The 16,494-nt window shown below is 55.9% G+C and overlaps 2 protein-coding genes across 3 annotated transcripts; both read right to left on the bottom strand.

Moving 5' to 3' along the window:
- Positions 1-743: 743 nt before the first annotated feature.
- On the bottom strand, positions 744-11,651 carry SLC7A3 (solute carrier family 7 member 3). Of its 2 annotated transcripts, none has more exons than XR_005628462.1 (12): positions 8,530-8,899; positions 8,192-8,350; positions 7,926-8,103; positions 7,712-7,824; positions 6,614-6,836; positions 6,297-6,436; positions 6,116-6,218; positions 5,621-5,832; positions 4,807-4,973; positions 4,356-4,464; positions 3,950-4,249; positions 744-1,087 (listed from the first exon to the last, which is right to left on the bottom strand). XR_005628462.1 is itself a non-coding variant. In XM_039717608.1 (12 exons), exons 2-12 carry the CDS (start codon positions 8,897-8,899, stop codon positions 4,116-4,118), a joined length of 1,908 nt encoding a protein of 635 aa, XP_039573542.1. In that variant the 5' UTR covers positions 8,900-8,938; positions 10,397-11,651; the 3' UTR covers positions 746-4,115. The 2 variants fall into 2 exon arrangements, 1 of the variants encoding a protein (XP_039573542.1); XM_039717608.1 differs by adding an exon at positions 10,397-11,651 and having other exon boundaries at positions 746-4,249; positions 8,530-8,938.
- A 107-nt stretch (positions 11,652-11,758) lies between these two features.
- LOC120506113 lies at positions 11,759-16,441 on the bottom strand. Its single transcript, XM_039717263.1, has 9 exons — positions 16,138-16,441; positions 15,950-16,090; positions 15,709-15,873; positions 15,230-15,361; positions 14,803-14,904; positions 14,196-14,296; positions 13,483-13,555; positions 13,194-13,265; positions 11,759-13,024 (listed from the first exon to the last, which is right to left on the bottom strand). Exons 1-9 carry the CDS (start codon positions 16,439-16,441, stop codon positions 12,969-12,971), a joined length of 1,146 nt encoding a protein of 381 aa, XP_039573197.1. The 3' UTR covers positions 11,759-12,968.
- Between the last annotated feature and the right edge of the window lie 53 nt (positions 16,442-16,494).

Genomic DNA, 16,494 nt, shown 5'->3' with positions numbered 1-16,494 from the left:
GCACCTGCTGTGTCACCTGTGCCTGGAGCCTGAGGCTCTGGCAGGGCACCACAGCCTGGGGCACTGTGCTGAGGCCAGAGCAGAGCCACAGCCCCTTTTGCTGCAGGGACAACCCTGGGGGAGGCTCACAGCTCCAGCACAGGGGCCAAGCAGAGCTGATGGTGCAGGTACCTCCCCACTGACCGTGCAGTAACCCTGCACCACTGCCAAGGAACAGCGAGATGCCAAGACCAAGCACAGTCCATCTGCCTTAAATTAGGTTTTTTTGGATACTTATGTCAGATCTGATTTAGACCAGATCAAAATCTGGACAATCATCTTCTCTAATGGATGCAGCCCAGCTTCTGGTCAGGCTTCCTCTTCAGGCCATTGCTGGCACCTCCAGGAAGAAATATTTCCAAGGCTCTTACTGTATCCACTGCTCTGGAGCTTGGTGGCACAATCCCTCCCTGCACAGGGCCTGAAAGGCAGCACATGGCAGGCTGCTGTCCTGCCCCCCAGGTACCAGCAGCACTGGCTGGAGCTGGTTTGAAGCACTGCTTCACAGCTGCTGGCTCACAGTGAGCACTGTGGCTCCAGCTGGCAGGTTTTGGGCAGGATGTCACCCAGCACAGCTGGCTGGGACCAAGCACTGTTCTGCACTGGATTTACCAGACTTGCTGTCTGCACTGTTCTGCACTGGCACCAGCCTGGCACCCAGCCCAGTGGCATGTAGGGTCCTGCTGAGGGGCCCATGACCACAGGCCATTAACAGCAAAACCAACAGGAAAAAGCACTTAAAAACATTTAATTTAATAGTTAAAAATTTGCTTTAAAATTATACAAAGGCAGATGAGGTTGGACACAAGTACAACTACACTGAGGACATCTCACTGACACTTGAACAAGATATTTACATCAAACAGCATGGTCAGGGCAGTACCAGTTTGCTAGCAGTGAGTACCAGAACAAGTTGCAGTAAGCCTTCTGCAGAGCTCCAGCCACGGCTGCCACGTACAAGTCTGGCACTTGGGAAGCAGGGAGGAGGTGGTGAACACAGCCACATGACAGATGGAATGAGTACAGCTGCACCATTCCGTGGGGCCTCCTGTGCACAGAGAAAGCAGCTTTCATGACCAGAGGGCTGTGCTGGTGCCACTGCCCCTCTGTGGGACTGGAGGAGGGCAGAGACCAGCCCTGGGCCACCAGCACTCCCACCCAGCCAGGGGACTTCCCTGTGAGGGGGAGAGGCAGCACATGACCCAGCTCTGCAGTCCCAGCTCTGTGCTTTGCTAGTAGGTAGGGTCAGAGACACACACACCAAATTAAGGAATATATATATCCTATAATTTCCACACTGTTCTAAGTCCTCAGTTTCCTCTAATTGTACCCCCAGTTACCTGTCCACACAGTTCCCAGTCATTTTCCTACACAATACACTCTCTGTGACTATAGTCACTCAAGCTTCACAATATCCAAATAGAGCTTGAGAAATTTCATGCTTTGGTACCACATGGATTGTCTACTATCAGTGGAGGTAGTTGGTAAGCTAATTGTTTCATGATCATCCAAACCTTGACATAATATGCAATTACCAGAACAGAAAGCAAAAGGATTAGCATCAATAAAACAACACCAGGGTGAAGCACTCAGTTGAGAATTCTGGTAGCTGTAGGCACCCATCCAAAAAGAATGTCCCACCACCCGTGTTCTCCATCTTTCTTCACCCACTCCACCACATTGTCACAGCACAGGTTGAGATGGCCACAATACACAGTGTCACCATACAATACCAGAGAGCTTCAACCCATACAGTGACACCAGACCCCTTCAGAAGGCTCCACATACCTGCCCACACAGAGTACTATATCACCTCAGAAGGCTGCAAGCATCTCCCTTCTTGTTCTTTAGCCCAGCCTTTCACACCCCTGATGCTGATGCCCTGCCCCTGTGTGCCCTCTGCTCCCTTTGGTGGGTGCTCAGCACCCCTGGGCACTCCCTGGCTCGTTGCTGTCAGTGCTGCTCACAGCTGTTCACTGGGTATGGGGCTGGGCCAGCCCATCCCAGCCACCCCAAACTGGGTGCCTACACCACATGATGGATTTCTGCCATGCCATGATGGACAGCAATCAAAACCTTTTATCCATTCTCCTGGGCTTGTTTCAGCAAGCCTCAGGTCTGTGTTGGAGCAGTACCTTTACCAGTTCATACCAATGGGAGTAGGCTGGAAGTCTTGAATCAGGGTATAGTTAGATTCCAAAAATTGACAGGATATAACAGGAGGTAAAAAACTAAAAATATTCATTTAAAAAATAGAAACAAAAAATAAATAACAAAAATCCTGTAATTGCAATAAAGTTACAGGTACAAATATTGGAGTGACTACTTGTATCTTCAGTAATATTCTCTAGAAATACAAAATCACAAGAGGTTTTCATACATCTCGTACACAATCTCACTAAGTGTACCACTGACTTTCAGATCCTGGCCAATAATTTTCTGTAGGGTATTTAGTATTACAGCCAAAGTAACCAAAACTAACAAATTAGTATTGTGAATGTTATTCCAAAATGCATACTACACAAAAGAATCCAAATTCAAACTAAAAACTTCTTAGAGTCCCCTGAGTCTAGGGTTATCCCTCATGCTCCCTGGTCATGCAAGCACACCACCCAAGAGAAAAGAGGTTCCCCTGTTTTTTCCTAAACTGTTCAAATATTTAATTTATTTCATGCTGAGTATAATCCTCTATGAGTATCCCTCCTGACCATTAGCATCTAATTCTACCTTTCGTCTCCATGCTGGTCTCACATCTACAAAATTCATCTCAGTAACCAACCTCATCAGAGTGCACAGAATCCCAAATATCTCCATTCCATTTATCAGGATCCCACTGCACACCTGCCTCTGCAATAACTGCATGCATTTTCTTGTCATTCACTTGCCCTTTCCTTTCCTTATACTGAGCTACTCTAACTGCAGCTTTCTCAGCAAGTCTGGTAAATCCATCTTATCAGCAAGCAGCTTATTTGGGCATTTTAGCATTACAATTTGATTCTACAACTCACATCTGTTGGTCCATGTTAGAGCATTTCAACAACTGTTCCTTTTGTTGGTGTTTTGTTTGATATACTGTTAACAAAATTCTTCTTTGCCTTTCTAATCCACAAGTTCTTTTCCTTTTTCAGTATGCAATTTTTTAATGCATTTAAATACATCCAGCAGTTCAACTTCTTTTAACTGATTCCCCATTCTTCACGTGGTCCTCTAACCTTAGCCCACTTGAGGACCAGTGAACTTCCCATCTGGGAATTTCAGACAGGGCTGATTCCTTTCATTTAGATTTTAAAAGCAACAGTTTGTTCTGACCCTGCTGACTACGCTGATTTTGTTTTGCTGGTGAGTAGAGTCAGAGACACAGACACCAACTTAAGGAACAGTGGCATTACCTTGATGTAAAACTGCAAAGAATCACAAAAGGATAAGCTAAGCAAGGCACCTAACCATGAGCAAAGAATTGCAAAGGGACAAGCTGAGCAATGCTAATCATTGCTAGGAAAGAATGCCTACAGTGATGAAGGATGATCCATCACACATCATCCAAGCCCAAGAGACAGCAGCTCTGGGGGAAGCTGCCACAGCCAAGGACTGGAGAACCACGCCAGGAGCTGGGAACTCCTGCAGTGCCTCCTCCTTTGCAGCCCACGAGGCTCCCCCACTTTGCTGGGACAGTGGCCTGGGTTTTACACTGCTAAACAAACCAACTGACATAATTTCTAATTTCATTTTCCTGTCAGCTTCTCCCAAAGCCTGGCCAGGGCTCAAGGAGGATCCAAGGGAGTTGCTTTTGATCCTATACCACCTAATTAGGCCAGATGTGGCCCTGTCCTGTTTCTAGATACAGAAAGGTGAACATGTTTTGCCAATAAGTGAGTACATATAACAATACTTTGTTAAAGTGGAAACATACAACATTTGGTTGGAGTGTTCATCCTAGGTCAGCTTTGGCTCAGGGCCTGTTGTTCAGATGTTAGTACTTCACCCTGGGACTCAGTCTCTGCAGGAGAGGAGATAGATGGATCATGACCTTGTCCCAAAGTGGCAAAGCGGTCCATGGAGTGCTGGTCCCCAGGCCCTCAGACCGCAGCAGCCCCAGGGCTGAGGTCCAGTCCAGGATGGTGCAGAGGTTTTCCTACGGTGGCACAGGCTTTTTCCGCATTTTTCCCTTCCACACTGTTCCAAATCCCGTAGGTGAAGTAAATAATGAAACCTGCAGGACAGTTTCCACAATGAAATGTGCAATGGTGGGTTGTCAGCACTAACAGACCCCCAGGAGAGAGCTGTGGGCACTGCCCTCCCCACCACAGGACACCTACCCAGAACCGTGCAGACGGCAAACCGCGCCCAGGTGGCGGCACTCAGCTGCACCATCAGCAGGATGTTAATGAAGGTGCTGAAGATTGGCACGAGTGGGAGGCAAGGTACCTGCAAGGGACAAGAAATACTGTGTCAGCTGTGTCTTGAAGGACCAGCAGGTGCTGAAGATTGGCACGAGTGGGAGGCAAGGTACCTGCAAGGGACAAGAAAACTGTGTCAGCTGTATTTCTGGGCTCGAGGATGCTACTGGCCAATAGAAGGACTCCCTCCCTGCCACAGCCCAGAGCTCTCAGGCACTTCCACACTGAGGACTGCCCCTCAGAGAGACGTTTCAGTGCCCTGAGCTTTCCTGGTGACTGCCTGGCAGCAAGGCCTGGCAGACACTGCAATGCCCAGGTCCTGACGGAGTCCAGGGGGTGCAGACACCAAGATGCAGGGGGCTGCACTCACTTTGAAGTTTAATCGTGCATTGCTCTGTGGCTGCCTCCAAATGATGATGGTGAAAATGAGCAGAGCCATGAGGAGCAGCACCAGAGCCACAACACAGCCCACATTGGCCTCCTTCAGCGCAGCCATATGGAGTCTCAGGACCACGCAGATGACTGTGATCAGTGCAGCTGCAAGATAAGGGGTAGTCAGGGGAGGGCATGGCCTCCCTGGGGCCCTGAGCCTCACCCACAGCTGGGCTGAGGCACCCACTGCCCTTGGTCAGGTCCAGCACTAGCTGTCTCTAACACCCCAAAACCTCTCTTTGTGCCCCAAAGCCTTAGGAAAGTTCTTTGCTGGAGGCACTTCCCAGACCAGCAAGCTGCAGGGAGCCTGAGCTTGGCTGGGCTTGGACCCAGCTCTGACGCTTGCCCAGACCTGGCTGAGCCTCCCCATTCTGGCTGTACAATGGGGCCATTGATAGATGGATCAAACCCCGCTGGCTGAGCCCAAGCACTCTCAAGGGGCTGGGCGCTGCCCTTGCTGGTGCCAGTGTGGGTCAGACTCATCACAGGGATCTCCCAAGACCACCTGCACATCCCTGGCTTAGCACCCCTGTCCTCCAACAATGCCTGTCCACCCCAAACCACAGCTGTACCCTGCACTGGCACCCTGCTTAGGGTGCAGCACCTGCTGGCACTGCCAACAGCGACTGGCAACCTGGCCCCTCTCCCCTGCCTGGCATGCTCTCCATCCCTTCCCAGCTCTACAGAGACACGCCAGAACACTGCAGCCCCTGGCAGGAGGGGACACCAGCCGCCAGTTCCCACTCACTCACCAATGACCGTGACACAGACATAGACAATGCGCCCCGAGAGCACAGTGGGGGTGTCCCCAGGCGGGTTGAAGAGCATCACCAGGGACAAGGTCTCTTTGTGCTGGGCATTGGCAGCAGTGATGGTCGGGTTCATAATCACCGTCTCCTCCTCGTTCCCATTCAGCTCCAGCATTTCCGTGGCCTTCGGGGAGTTCGGCTGTCGGGGCTGGTACCTGAGCAGGTAAGACAAGCTTGCAGCAGAGCCCAAGCAACTTCCTAGCCCAAGGGAACAGTGGGCAGCACCTTCATATCCCTGCTGCTCCGGCAGTGGCCCCGCGACAGCCACTCCAAGGATATGCCCAGAGACACACACAGGCTCTGGTCAGCAGCCTCCATCTTGGGGGCTTGGCACTTCCCCAGGATGCATGCCCCTGGAAAAAAGCTGTGGCTACAAGCCCCCAGGACGATGTGAGGAACATCCACCCTGGGCACCGCCAAACACGAGGAGTCACGCACCGGAGGATGAGCACACACACAGCCACCAGGGAGTAGGCCAGCAGCGTGCCAATCGACATGAGGTCCACCAGGTCCTTCAGGTCCAGCAGGAGGGCAAACACCGCTGCAAGGAGGACAGGCAGCATGAGCACAGCTCCAGCCACCGCAGGGCTGGGTGCGAGGAGGTGGCCAGCAGCTTTACCTGCGAAAAACCCTGAGACAAAGGTGGCGATCAGAGGGGTCTTTCTGCCACTGTGGATCCGGGAGAGGAACTTGAAGAGCAGCCCGTCCTCTGCCATGGCATGGATCACTCGGGGCATGGGAAACATGGAGCCCAGCAAGCTGTTGTGGAGAGAGATTAGGCAAGCTGCCCACATCTACCACCCAGAAGGGGAAGGGACCAGCTCTGTGCCAGGAGCAGGACAGCAGCTGGACAGAGCAAATCCCCAGCCCAGCCAGGTTAGTGCTGTCAGTCCCAGTGCTGTGTCCCAAGCAGTGCCAGCAACAGGCCAGTCTTACCTGGTGGAGAGGGCACAGAGCGAGCCAACGGCAACGGCGTAGCGGGCGGGCTCCCAACCAACCGCCTTGAAAGCCTCAGGCAGAGGGCTGTTCTTGTTCAGGAGGAAGTAGGGCACCATGAGAGTCAGGGATGCAGAGACCCCAAAATAAGCCACAAAGCAGATGAGGAGGGACACAATGATGCCAATGGGAATCGAGCGCTGCGGGTTCCTGGCTTCCTCTCCTGTCCAGACACAAGAGGCCACATGTGCCCCACTCCACTGCACAGCATGGGACAGGTACCCCCAGGGGATGAGCCAGAGTGGGGACTTTCTATGGCAGCGCAGGGCTGGGAAGCAGCAAGCAGGGGCTGCTGGAGAGGAGGGGTCCCTGGCCATGCTGCTGCTGCACTGGCAGAAGGAATGGAGCTGCCTGGCAGCCTGGGCTTGCAGCCACCCCTTGGCCATGCCAGCCCTTCTCCACCACCATCAGCTCCCTCTCCCTACAGAGCCTGTTGAATGGAGGTCCTCTTTGAATGTGTGCCTCAGCTTTGCAAAGGTGTGCTGCACCACGCTCCCAGCAAGGGGCTCGGCACCAGGAAAGGAGGAGATGCTGGGCAGCCCCCAGAGGCAGGGTGGCACCAGCAAGGTCAGGCAGAACAGCCTGTACCAGCCACCCACTAAGTAGATTTCTGGGGTAATGAGAGGAAATTAAGAGAGCTGCCTGTGCTCCAGGAAGCAGCAGTTTTGCATGAACCCAGTCATTTGGAAAAAGGCTGCTTGAGGCTGGGAAATAACTAGGAGGCACAAGCAATTCCCAGCACTGTTGCAGGCTCGGCTCAGCAGTCAAAAGGCTCCCCGCTGCTCTGGGAGCTGGCTGTGCAGGCAGGGTGCAGCCCTGCTCCCACCATGTGGTGTAATGAGCCACTTTTCCTGGGGCAAGGCAGGCTCTGAGCCCTTTTGTCTGGCCCAGCTGAAGACACAGACTTCACAGGGAAACCTCCCAGGAGCAGTGAGACCAGCTGTTTTCCCACACCATGTAGCATCCTCCCCATCAGCTCCCAACCAGCTGCTGGCTGTGCAGGGGAAATGCCCACGCCACCCTCCCCCAAGGCAGTACCTGTGGTGGCAATGCAGTCAAAGCCCACAAAGGCATAGAAACAGGTGGCAGCGCCAGTCAGCATCCCTCCCAGTCCAAACGGGAAGAACCCACCAGAGCCAAAAGCGTTTTTCCTGGAAGAAATGCAGGAGAGCAGCTCCTGTGAGACGCGGGGACAGCAGGGCCTGTGCCTGCCCTATGCCAGGTCCCAGCCTGGCACAGTTGCTCTACTTACATGTCATCCGGTGAGTCTGGCAGCGAGCAGTTGATACAGTCCTTCTCTGAAAGCTGCCAGTTCTTGATATCTCCCTTGATGAATCCAGCAATGATGACAAAGCTCAGCACCAACAGGTTCACCGCTGTGAAGATTTTGTTCACGAGGGCAGATTCGCTGACACCAAAAGCCAGCAGTACTGTGGGGACAGAAGAGGTGAGTGAGAACCCATCAGGCTGCCATGCCATCACCCATGGTACCCTGGAGCCACTCTCCTGCACACCCACCCGTGAGCAGCAAAATCAGGATCAAAGCAAAGAAGTCTGGATGCTCAGCCAGCACTCCTGGCAGGTGCATTGGGATCTTGCTGGAGAAGAAGGTGGAGATGTGGTTGCCGATGATGTTGTCAAATGTTGCACTCCAGGCTCGAGCCACACTGGCCGTACCTGGTTGATGGCAAATCTGTGCATTAATCTGAGCCCAGGGCAGATGGGCACCAGCCACCCGCACCTGCTGATCCCACCCCACACCCTGCCCCCACAGCACCACATGCTACCCCCAGAAACCCCCCAATGCTGCCAGCAGGGTGCTGGAAGGAGCCCACACATGCTGCCTGGCCTCGTACCTATCACATAGGAGAGAATGAGGTTCCAGCCGGCTATAAAAGCCCAGATCTCACCAACGGTGACGTAGCTGTAGAGGTACGCAGAGCCGGCCTTGGGGACACGGGCCCCAAACTCTGCATAGCAGAGTCCAGCCAGTACCGATGAGAAAGCAGCCACCAGGAAGCAGAGGACAATGGAGGGACCAGCCATCTCCTTGGCTACCTCTCCGGCCATCACATACACACCAGCCCCTAGTGTGCTGCCCACACCCAGGGATATGAGATCCAGTGTGGAGAGGCAGCGAGCAAAATGTGTGTCATCAGAGCTCAGGTCCACCACGCGCCGGCGGATCAACTTCCTCCCAAAACCGGCCATTTTTTCCCCCAACATCTTGTCTTCTCCTCAGTGAAGCTCAGCTGGTCAAAAGCCCTGCAAGAAAAGGGAAATGTGAATCTCAGTGTCCTTTAGGCAGTGGGACTGGCACTTCAAGGGGCAGGATAGGAAATTATGCCCACAGGAGCCCGCTCCTAGCTCACTCATTGGCACCACACTCCTGCCATACTGGTTGGCCAGAGACCGTGGTAGTGGCACCCTCCAAGGCACTGTGGGGCTGCACACACCCTGCCACCATGACCGTGAGTCAGTGATGAACCCAGTCAGTCCATGCTGGGAAATGCGCATTGCTCAAGCCCTGCATGGTCTTAACCACAGAGCTCATAGGTGCATCCCAAAGCTTGTCCATTGTTTCTCAGGCTTGGCAGTCTGGAGATCCTTCAAACCAAACTTGACTGCTGGTACATTTCTCCAGCCTGGCACATGGGTGTGCACAGCAGCAGTGATGTGGAGACAAAGAATCCCTCCAGCACAGGATTTAACAAGCTGGGCTGACTCACTGGAGGCAGCCATTCATTCCTTTGTTGCTTTCAGTATCTGCACCACATTCTCTACAGGGATGCATAAGCAGACAGATAAACAGCATGGGTTCCTGGTGCTAACAGTGCTTGCTAAGCAGTTCTGCAAGCTCTACAGGCTGTAATCACCCCGAATATATGACATCCCCACTCCTCTTAATCACAGCAGCCACCTATCTCCCCAAAAGGCTCTGAAGATGAGCAACCTGTGAAGCAGGCATCCAGCACAGAGGAGCTGCAAGGAAAGTTGTTCCCAATGCCCATGGCCACAGCTGGCACCTCTGCCCGCACTGAACCACCCAGCCACCAGTGTATTCTCCCTGCTGCCTTCTCCCTTCATGGGAAAATGACAACACTCCATCCAGGTGCCCAGGACCTCATGCCACGCTAAGTGTATCAGCCTAAGCACACAAGGACAACTTTGTGACCATTTCCATAGAGGATTATCAGGATAACAGTAGCATCCTCCAACTCTTGCTGTTTCTCGAAAACCAGCAAACCATCCTGCTTCTTGATAAACCTTCTCCGGAGCTGGCACGTCTCACATTCAGCCTTGACCCCAAGTGCAACAAGTGCCCCAGCACTAGCACCCTCCTCAATACTACCTGGACAACTCTAGCTGCCTTCCCCAGCGCTGCTCAATGGTTCCAAGTACCCGACTGGAGATCCGCACGGGTCAGGCGGCAGCGGGAGGCTCCCGCTGCATCCCGGTGCCTACCGCAGCCCGGCAGCTATCGCATCCCGCCGCGACTTGGCGTAGGTGTGGGAAGCTGCTAGCCCGGGACCACCGCCTCAGCCCCCGCGGGGGCATCTCCGCTCCCCAGGAGTGCCACCGCGGGGCCCGGCGATGCGGGGCCGGCAGGATGCGGCCCGGCGGCGGGACCGGCCACGTGCGGGCTGGCGGCAGCTGATGCAAGAGCGGCACCGGTTGCGCCAAGCCCCTCCCGGCCCGGCGGCAGCGCCCGCCACCACTCACCTGCGGCGCGGTTCGGCTCGGCTCGGCTCGCCCCCGTGCGATCCCCTTCAGGTGAGCTCGGTTCCGTTCCGCGCCGCGGCCGAGAGCATGAGATGGGGGCGAGTTCCGCCCGTGATGGATAGGCAGAAATGAGGCGGGAACAGGCGCCTCAGCAGCTTTCACCCAAAGGGGAGGAGGCGGGAGCAGGCAGAGCCGAGTTCCTCCTACCCCACCCGCCCTCGTTCCCGCGCTCGTTTTTGAAAATATAAATTCCAGGGCAAGTGGCACGGGGCGAGGCACGGCTCGGCCGGCGGGACCAGGGCAAGGCACCCTGCTCCTTCGGGACACGCCACGGAGGGAGCAGCTGAGGGTTCCCCGGGTCCAGATGTGCCGTGAGCACTGCCAGCGGAGCGCAGCCTGGTGCGGTGACTCTCCCCCGAGCTCCGTGTGCTCCGCTACAGCCCCTCCGTTCTGGGAGCAACAGGCAGCCCTAAGTGATGGGAAACGCCAGCGCTGGGAGAGCTGTTGGGCAGCCAGGGCAGAGGCAGGGGCCAGCATCATCCTCTCCAGCGCTCAGGCTGGGAGCTGCTGTCAGCAGGCCGCGCCTGATGCAATCCCGGGCTTGGCCTGTCGTGAGCGCCCATTCAAAGCAGCAGCTCAGAGAGGTAAGCCAGCCCCTCGCCGGCATCATGGGCAATGCCCTGCTCCGGCACTGCCGCTGTCGAGGCGAAAAGCTTTTCAGCCTCTTGCAGAGCGGAGGGGAGCAGAGCAGGGCAGGCAGGAGCGCCAGGCCTCCCCCGCATCCTCTGGGTGGGGGGAAACTCCGGGAATACGAGGTGATGGAAACACTAGCTCATGCTTCTAATGAAGTGACGCAAGCTCTTCTGCCACCACTTCTCAGAATCGAGGAACTGCAGTTCAGCAACCTCCCTTCCTGACCCCATGACGCAGTAAGGTCAAGCCGCAGACAGCACAGCGTGGCCTCTCTACTCAGACACCCCCCGCTCCTGCCAGCTGTAGGCAGGGACCCACCTGGGCAGCACCATCCTGAGAATGCTCTCAGACAGGACAGGCAGCACCACGGGCACAGCAGGACTCCAAGCAGGGTCACCCTGTCCCAGACAAGCAGACACAGGGTACCCAGAATAGCAGGGTGGCAGATGACATTATTTCCCTATTACCAGAAACCTTCTTGCAACATCAGGCACTGGGAAGCAGTTTCCAGAAAGGAGCAGCAGCAGGACACCAGAACATGTCTGCAGCTCCACATGTGTCTTCCCAGTGTCTCATCCTCACCTCCCAGTCTTACTGCTCCCCACTCCCATCATCCAGGGCCCTGATCCAGCAGCACAAGCCAAGGGCCGGGAGCAGGCAGGGGCATGGAACAAGCCAGGTGCATGTCTCAACAGGAGCAGCAGGAAGGCAAATAGCAGCAAGGTAAACACAGCCAGCATCAAAAGAGGGGAGGAAATGGCTCCAGCCCACAAAAGGGGCCAGAAGACCTGCAGAAACAGATCCACATCCATCCTTGGATGCCTCCACAACTGAAACAATATAGAGTATTTCAGATTGGAAGGGACCATAAGGACCACTGAGTCCAGCTTCACCCACAAGTGCCTCTCTGTTTACAAATAGCAGGGCACTTTTTGGAGTCAACTCCATTAGTACCTGCACCAAGAAGTTATCTTCGTGCATGTCCAGGGAACACACAGCATGTTAGGGCTCTGCTGCAGATTGTGCCAGCACTGGAGCTTCCCATCAACCAAGCGCCACGCAGGGGTGGGAGACAGCCAACACAGCTGTGCAGCCCTGTGCAGCCACCCTGCACACAGTCCAGGGCAGTGCCCCAGGAAGGGGTGCATGTTCCAAGGCAGCCAGAAATAACAGGAGCAGGAACAGGCCAGCCTTCCCAGCCCAAACTCAGCGCACTGCCAGCACCAGACTCTCCAGTGCCTCACCCAGACACAAGGCAGTGCAAGAAGGTGCCTGCATCCATGACCCAGAGGGAAGGCAGCAGAGCAGGGCTCCCAGCACCAGCATGCAGAACAGTGAGGGACTGGACTGAGTCCCAAGTGCATGTGCCACCATGTGCCCACAGTCACTGATAATAAAGCAGTAATAAATAGCCAAAGGCTGCAGAAGTCTAATGTGCCATAAGCCAGCAGTGCCTTTTCCCACATCCAATGTGAAGGTGACCTAAGGAAGAAACCTGCCCATACAGCTGCCTACCACCACCACACATCCAAGCATTCCACCTGGAAGCATCAATTTTGTCCAGAAATGCTTCCCCAGAGCCACACTGTACCTCCATCCACCAGCACCGAGCTCCTTCCTGTAACAGATGTCAAATCTCTGGCTGAGCAAAACCAGCCATAGCCAAGCACAGACCTACCCTGTTTGCCCAGTGGGGATCAGTGGGCAGCACTGGGCACTGCCTCTACCCAAGCAGACAGCATGCATCACTGCAAAAGATACCTTTATTTTACATACAAGGAGTTGAAAAATTAATTCATTCAAGAGCTCCACATACATCACTGGCCCAGGGGCTCGCACAGCTAGACAATGGCTGTTGTCTGTCCCCATGTCCCAGCTGTCAGTCTTTCCCCAGCTCACCACTGTCGAACACTGCTGCATCTTTCAGACAGATTCCTGGGAAGCAACAGCAATATCAAAGCAGTAATGCTTCTGGCACTCAGCACCTGAGCCCTGAGAAGGCCTGTATGAGCTGTATCCCTCCCACTTCACAGCCTCAAGGGATCACTGGAGCATCCCTGCAGCCTGCCTGGAAGCAAGGGCTCACCACAGTGAGGGAACATACCTGCTGCTCTGAGCTGAGCCTGCAAGGAGGAGATTGTCTGCTGATAGGCTTTACACTGGGCAGTCTTGTCAGCTGCAGACAGAAGGCAAGAAGGGGTGTGCTCAGCCTGTCCTAAACACCTCACGCCCAGACTCTCTAGGGCAGCAGCTGAGATCCTGCTCTACCCCCTAAACATGAAGCCAGCCCCACTCCCATGGAGCTGCAGGCCCTAGGCTCCAGGTACAAGCAGAGGAGATGTCACCTGGACTCCAGGTGTCCCGCAGTCCTCAGAACAACCAGCTCCACGTACCAAGCTCGCCCTTCACTTGCTCCAGCTCTTTCTTCACACGCTCCAGTTCCTGGGACAGCTGATCACCTGCAGACTGGCAAGAGCAGGGTGCAAGTGTGATGCAGGGAGCTGCACCCCCCCCATAACACAGCCCATCCTCTGGAGGAGCACTGCAGCCCATCCAATACTCCAAGCTCAACCCCCTGGGGACCACTGCCAGGGCACATCCATTACAGGAGCAGTGTCTGGCAAAGGAGCGGCTGTAGCGAGCATCTGCCAGCACCCTGGCAAACAAGAATGCCTTTGGCTGGCTGCAGCCACACAGTGAAGAGCCCTAAAACTGATGGGAAATGCATGAACTTATTTTGCAGGTAAGAGATTTCCTAACTTGGAGATTCATCTGTCAGGCTCTGCACACCCCATCCTGGGGCCATGTCCTACATCTCAGGACATATAAAAGTGACAACACAAGCCACATGAAGTCTGCATGTTTCAAAAGGCCATTAGAAAATCTAGCTGGACAGAAGCCTGCAGTCCCCTGAGCATGGAGAGGTGGTAAAGCCATGCAAAAAATGCCCATAGTCCTGTGTAAACCCCAGAGAAAGGCTGAAACAGCACAAGTGCCAGCCAGAAATTGGCAGGTCCAGCTCCCATCATCTCCTACCTCTGGCACAGCTGGCCCAAGCCAGAGACTGGACAGTGCTCCATGGTGACAGGACACAGCTGGCCCTTACCTGCTCAGCAGGGACTGCATCTTCACACCGTGAAGTCAGGACAGGGGCCAACTCACTGGACAAAGAGGACTCCACGCACTCCCACGTCTGGTCATTTCTACCTGTGAAGAGAAGTGTCAGCACCAGAAACCTGCTATCCTCAGCTGCTCTTCAACCTGGCCACAGAGCTGCTCCAGATCAGTAAAGAACAGAACCTGTCCAAGAGAGTCAGAAGTCTCCCAACACTTCCAGCCCAGCAGCTGCTGCTGGGAGAAAGTGCTCCTGCATGGCTTTGCTCCCAGCAGCTCTGGGCTCCTGCTAGGAGTCTGCTCTCACAGTGAGGGCAGGCAGCTGCCCGGCAGGGTGGGACAGGGCTGTGGCAGCAGAGTGGGGAGAGCCTCCTCGCCTCCCTTCCCTCTGCAGGGCTCAGGACTGCAGGCTGCCCAGCTGCAGTTCCTGTGAAGGCAGCACCCCCTGCCTGCAGCACGGGCTGGAGCATCCTCAGCCAGGGCCACACCTGGTCAGCCAGGGCCCATCTGGGGAGCAGCGCTGCCCAACAAGCAGCTGTCCATGTTTCTCCACACTCTCCCCAACACAAGGCAAGAATCTACACCTCCATACTGCTCACCTGCTCCCAAGACAATGCTTGCTGCAACCAGCCTTTCTTTCCTCTCATCATTTTCCTTCAGCTCTCGGGTCCTATTGCACACCAGATCCTCTGTAGTTGATACTGAAGTGAGACCCAGGAAAGGAAAATAAAGAGCATCAACCCCTGACCATGGCCACTCCCTCTCCTGTGAATGAGCCTTGAGCACCAGATTTGTTCAGATTCTTTGCTGGATGCCTCTGCAGCAAAAGGGGAAAAGGACTTCACCCAGCCTTGCTTGCTCTGCACTTCACCTCCCCTCCTCTGAGCCCAAGCACATGCAGTAGTCCCCCAGTCCTTTCCCCAGGATGAGCTTTGACCCTGCAGCCAACACCTGAATGTTTTTTGCACAGCAGCATTACCCCTCTCCTACAACTCTGCAGCCTCTGAGGCTTCTGCCAAGACTCACCTTTATTGAGGCAAAAATGCTTGGACAAAGTCACTTTTTCCAGAGGCCGCAGTGAGGAGCGGGAAGCCACAGTAGGAATTTCTGTAGAAGGCCTTGAGGAGGACTGTTTACAACTCCCAACCTTGGCAGCAGCTGTAGTGAACAGTAAACACAGAGGCCGCTATTCCCAAGCAGCTCCATCGCACCTTCTTCAGGCAGCCCGGGGCTCAGCCAGGCTGCCTGCCCTGGGCACACAGGCACCAGTACCCCATGACCCCACAACACCACAGGGTGAAGGCTTCAAAGTCAACAGACTGCCAGCCCACACTGGAGGGAGGCCAGACAGTGTTAACACACCCCTCGGGTTGTTAACGGGACCGTTTCCTAGGCTCCTACCTGTGCCACTCCCATGGGCTCCCCACTCCTCATGCCCTGTCCCCAGCCACGCTGCAGCCCAAGCCCTTCCCCTTCTCCCTTCTCGACGCAGCACCCTAACCTACGTGTTTCCCTGCTTCGCGCGACGCTACTGGCAGGTGCAGCATTACTTTTCATCCCTCCGCCCCGGGGGGCGAGTTTGGGAAGGTGGGAAGGCTGCGCCCGCTGTGAAACCCCGCTGGCACGCTGGAGCCTGGACCTGGCAGGCGACGTCAGCTTCAGCCTGGCCCCTGGGGGAGAGAGAGGGTCCTGCAGCGCCGGGCGGGCGGCGGCCGTGCCGGGGCTCCCCGCCGTGACCCCGCTTACCTGGGGGCCGGAGGAGCCGTGTTTCCCAGTTGCCTCGCCCCGCGCCGGCCGCGGGGGGCTGCAGCCCCAGCGAGGCCCGTGCGCGGGGCAGAGCGAGCCTGGCGCGGCCGCGGCCCGGCCGGGGCCAGCGCCCGCCGCGGGCTGCGGGAGGCACCCGCGCTCCCCTGGGGCCGGGGCCGGGGCCGGGCCAGGGGCAGCAGCGGCCTCGCAATCGCCCGCGCTCGAGTCTGGGACCCGCCCGTGGCTCGGTAAGGGCAGCGGCGTGGAGGTGGCGGGGCCGGGGGTTATGGGCTGCAGCCCGCTGAGCTCCCCCTGGCCCGGCGAGGGCTCCGCGGCCGCCGCGAGGTGCAGGCGCTCAGCGATGGCGCGACATTCTTCCTCGAAGAAGCTGAGGTAGAGCGGGGTGGAGGGCAAGTGCAGCGCCTGGACGTGCTGCAGCAGGTCAGGGCAGTCCGGCGAGCCGGAGCCGGCCTGCGGCTCCGGCAGCCACATCGCGCCGGGGAACGGCCGGGGAGAAGCGGAGAGCCGCGCCCGCCCCCGCCCCG

The sequence above is a fragment of the Passer montanus genome, unplaced genomic scaffold (assembly GCF_014805655.1).
Source record: "Passer montanus isolate IOZ18808 unplaced genomic scaffold, ASM1480565v1 scaffold38, whole genome shotgun sequence".
NCBI lineage: Eukaryota > Metazoa > Chordata > Aves > Passeriformes > Passeridae > Passer > Passer montanus.
The sequence above is the reverse complement of the archived record's forward strand: the minus strand, read 5'-3'. Positions and strand labels throughout refer to the sequence as shown.

Bases quoted from the DNA above. Each gene is read 5' to 3' on its own strand.
- SLC7A3 (XM_039717608.1), bottom strand. From the start codon at position 8,899: ATGTTGGGGGAAAAAATGGCCGGTTTTGGGAGGAAGTTGATCCGCCGG. The intron at 8,351-8,529 runs GTACGAGGCCAG...GCCATCAACCAG, and splicing joins CATTCTCTCCTATGTGATAG to GTACGGCCAGTGTGGCTCGA. The intron at 7,825-7,925 runs GTAAGTAGAGCA...CATTTCTTCCAG, and splicing joins CCAGACTCACCGGATGACAT to GAAAAACGCTTTTGGCTCTG.
- LOC120506113 (XM_039717263.1), bottom strand. From the start codon at position 16,441: ATGTGGCTGCCGGAGCCGCAGGCCGGCTCCGGCTCGCCGGACTGCCCT. The intron at 14,297-14,802 runs GTGAGCAGTATG...TTCTCTTCACAG, and splicing joins AAGCATTGTCTTGGGAGCAG to GTAGAAATGACCAGACGTGG. The intron at 13,025-13,193 runs GTATGTTCCCTC...GTTGCTTCCCAG, and splicing joins GGCTCAGCTCAGAGCAGCAG to GAATCTGTCTGAAAGATGCA.